Genomic DNA, 3,930 nt, shown 5'->3' with positions numbered 1-3,930 from the left:
GTCGGACAGAAAGTCCGCTCTGTGCGCGTTCAGGTTCTGGGACATCGAGGAGCAGATCCGGCAGGGCCGCAGGAACTGCTCCAACTCCCCCAGCAGCGACGTGCAGGTGCTGGACAGTGTGATCCAGGGCTCCGGGGCGGCCTGTGTTCAGAAGGGAAATCTGGTGGTAAGGGCTACAACCGATCCTAATTAGATCTGGTGTTATTCAGTTACAGTGAGTAGCACAAATTACAAACAATTAGCAAGTTAATTATCAACGTTTTTGATTGCATTTGACTTCCTTTCATTTAATTAGCCTATGACAATTAGCTAATTATATGCTAGCATACACATAGCCTACGAATAATTGTCATAAGTTTCCTATTTCAGTCTTAAAGTTTTATAAAGCCTTTTCATAACATAGCCTAAGTAATAAAACATCTATGCATGATTACACAGGCTATAATGAACTTATAATGCATTATGATGGCATTATAATGAAGTCGGTAACACTTTATAATAACTTAAGCCATTTTCAGCAGTTCGTTAATGATGAATTAAACATGTATTAATTAGTATATTATAGATGTTAGATTCTGTTTAGTCTATCATTAGGAGGCCTACCTACTCATATTAGTTCAACATATCTGAATTATGAGCCAGGAATAAAAAAATATATATGTTGAGTCATTTGTAAAAAAAAAAATAGTTTATATGCTGGTAAAATTCACACTTAGACCTATAAAAACTTAAATAGATTGTAATCGTGTTAACTGATTATTTGCTCATGTTTTATACATTATTTGTTACTATGTTGTAAATAAGATATAGATATATGAAATACTTGGCCACTCATTTATGAACTTGTTCCAGCACCGAATCAATAGCAACTGATTCTAGTCTATTGGATTAATGAGACATCTGGTAGCAAGGCTGTAGCTATGGAGAACATTGGGGGGGGCCCAGATGTGCGGGGGGGCGGGGGGTGTCTGGGGTCTACCCCCCCCCCCCCACCCACCTGCATGTCACTCCACCCTGCCCTGTTGGCATCGTCTTGCTCTCCCTCCTGACTCTGGATGCATTGCGTTCGGGGAGAGCAGGTGACATGTAATGTAGGTGAGGGTGGGGCGGGGCAGACCCCAGACCCCCCCTCGACCCCTCCCAGGAGAATTGCCCCCCCCCCCACCCACTAATCAGATTCTAAGATCTATATATATAAGTAATAGTAATTAATGTTTAATGCATCATTAACAAAGTGCTTGTAAATGGATAATAGATGTGGTGTGAGACAGTTCCACTTGTTTCCAAAAGCAGTTTCACTTGTTTTGGGACATTTCTAGAAAACTGTGAATATCTGTTTTAATAAACTGTTAATAATGAGGCACTCTGGCAGATGATTTCAAGTGTCTTCACAGAAATAGATTGATAGAGTACTTTATGAATTAGTAAGTGGATCTCTTTTTGCAGCGTAAGCGGCCTTATGGGTATGATGAAAGCAGAGGGCAAAAAGTCCGGCCTCGTCATTTTAGGCTTCTGAAACCTGCAGGCCGTAAAGTGTTCAGCATCGATGAGAAAATATCGGTTGACTGAAATGAGAAAACAGACTCATGATGACTGCTGGATCTGACAGTTCCCGGAAGAACTAATCCTCTTTTAGGCTGGCTGGTTTTAGAGAAGGACTCTCCATGTCACGGGTCGGGGTCAGGCTTTAGGCTGGCTGGTTTTAGAGAAGGACTCTCCATGTCACGGGTCGGGGTCAGGATGCTCTAGAGCCAAACTGGGGGTTATGGGAAGGCTGAGACTCCACTCATGTCCAGCTCCTTATCTCCAATCCAATCTGAAGATGCAGAAGGGTCAATAGTTTCCTTTCTTCTTCTTCAATAAAATGTTGGACAACATGTTTCTTCATCAGAGATGTTTGTTTATTATGCGTTGCTAGTAATAACTCGACCACAAGTCTACGATGAATAAGCTGTTTTGTCACGAGCACATGGTTTCCACTACCAGACCCGAGTTTTTTTTGCCCTGGCGGAAACGTACGTTGCACGCAATGTGTTGCCCCCAGGTTCTTCCTCCTTATTGACGGTGCTGCCACGCAATGTGTTGCCCCCAGGTTCTTCCTCCTTATTGACGGTGCTGCCCGACAATAAAGACACACTTGCACAGTTAACAAAGGAATGCTGTTGAAATCTCAGCCTTTCACTGTGGCTGGGCTTGACTGACAGAGTTGGAGGCTGAGGGGAGGGGAGGCTGTCCCGGGACCGCTGTGCTGTCGGGTCACAACGTTGCCCTCCTCCTCCCCGGGCCGGTCTGTGCTGTCGGGTCACAACGTTGCCCTCCTCCTCCCCGGGCCCGTCTTCTCTCCCTTGGGCCAGTTCTTTGAATACGAGCTCAATTTGGCCCACAGGCCTTCTTCCTCTGATAGACACCCGCTTACAGTTTGAAGTGGTTGTGTGTCTGTTTTTTTCTTCTTCTTCTTCTTCTGGAATCCAACCTGCTGCAGACCCCTCGCAGCAGAAGAAGAAAGCAAGCCTTTCTTTAGTTTGGCCTTTAGTTTACTGTGACTGGTGAAATGCGATCTTTTTGTAGAGCATGTGAAGGGGGCGGGCGGCAGGCGGGCAGGCAGGCGGGGGGGGGGCGGGCGGGCGGCGCGGAGGGAACGCCAGACACAATTTATGATAAGAGCGAGCAGGGCGGCCGCGGGACCACGAAGGCCCCGTGGGAAACCACTCCACAAATATCTACTGTGCTTAATTCCTTTTTGCCTGCGCCTGCTCTAAAATAGAACTCCCTATAGGTGCCCGTGCTCATCCGAGCGTGCCGCTAAATGTTTTATCGTCGCCCACTGAGGATTTGACAAAGTCAGAGACCTTCCGTGTGTTCGGAGAACCTTGGAGAACCTTCTCGCGTTTTCATTGAGATAACGATAACAACCGTTGCAGTGTTTATCCCGTGATGTTATACTTGTGCAGTGCGGTGAACGTTAACGGTCTCCTAAAAAGTGATTTTGAAGATTGAATAGAGCGGTTGGGATAATCGTTTCTCCTTTCTGTTGTTTGTGCTTTTTCCTGTCCTGTTTTTTAGTCTGTGGAGTCAGTTGTGCTTGAACATGTGAAGGTGGATTGGAGTTGACTCTCTGCTTTGCTCCGTATCTTAGTTGCAGCCGGAGCAGCTGGACTGCGGTGCAGCTCACCTGCAGCATCCTCTGGCCCTGAAGAGGCCCCTGAAGGCCACGCCCCTCGTCAACATCACCGGCCTCACCTCGGTCGCCGTGGACAACGTGCACAACCACACCGTGGTCTTTCTGGGCACCAACAGTGGAAGACTTCATAAGGTGAGACACACACACACACACACACACACACACACACACACACACACACACACACACACACACACACACACACACACACACACACCAACACAAGGGTTGCAGGTTCGAGCCCCCGCGTTACCCCCTGCTTGGCCCGGCGGCCATACAGGCACAATTGGCCGTGTCTGCAGGGTGGGAAGCCGGATTAAGAGTATGTGTCCTGGTCGCTGCACTAGCGCCTCCTCTGGTTGGTGCGGGCGCCTGTTTGGGGGGGGGAGGGGAGCTAGGGGGAATAGCGTGACCCTCCCACGCGCTACATCCTCGCTGTCAGGTGAAAAGAAGAAGTGGTTGGCGACTGCACATGTATCAGAGGAAGCATGTGCTAGTCTACGGCTCTCGGCCAGGACACCCTAGCAGGGAATTGGGCCCAGTACAATGGGGGAGAAAATGGGAGGGGGGCTGGAATGATGAAAAGAAAAGAAATTCTTTCACTATCAATACAGTCATACAGTGCTTCAACAATGCACGGTACTGTTGGAAAACTATGCATAACCTCATGTCAGAATGCAGTTGCAGTACATAGTGGTCACCACTGAATGGATTTACTATTCTCTCAATGTGACAGAGGCCTTCAGGGA

The 3,930-nt window shown here is 47.7% G+C and overlaps 1 protein-coding gene across 1 annotated transcript in view; it reads left to right on the top strand.

Annotated features, from left to right (window-relative positions):
• Position 1: 1 nt before the first annotated feature.
• plxnd1 (plexin D1) overlaps positions 2–3,930 on the top strand; it is a gene marked incomplete at its 5' end in the record, with an annotated part of 145,716 nt that continues 141,787 nt past the window's right edge. Inside the window, 2 exon segments of the mRNA XM_083639237.1 lie at positions 2–166; positions 3,137–3,313. Of these exon segments, the coding sequence (XP_083495363.1) occupies positions 2–166; positions 3,137–3,313 (342 nt within the window).

This window comes from Poromitra crassiceps (genome assembly GCF_964638095.1).
Source record: "Poromitra crassiceps genome assembly, chromosome: 6".
NCBI classification, from domain to species: domain Eukaryota; kingdom Metazoa; phylum Chordata; class Actinopteri; order Beryciformes; family Melamphaidae; genus Poromitra; species Poromitra crassiceps.
The sequence above is the reverse complement of the archived record's forward strand: the minus strand, read 5'-3'. Positions and strand labels throughout refer to the sequence as shown.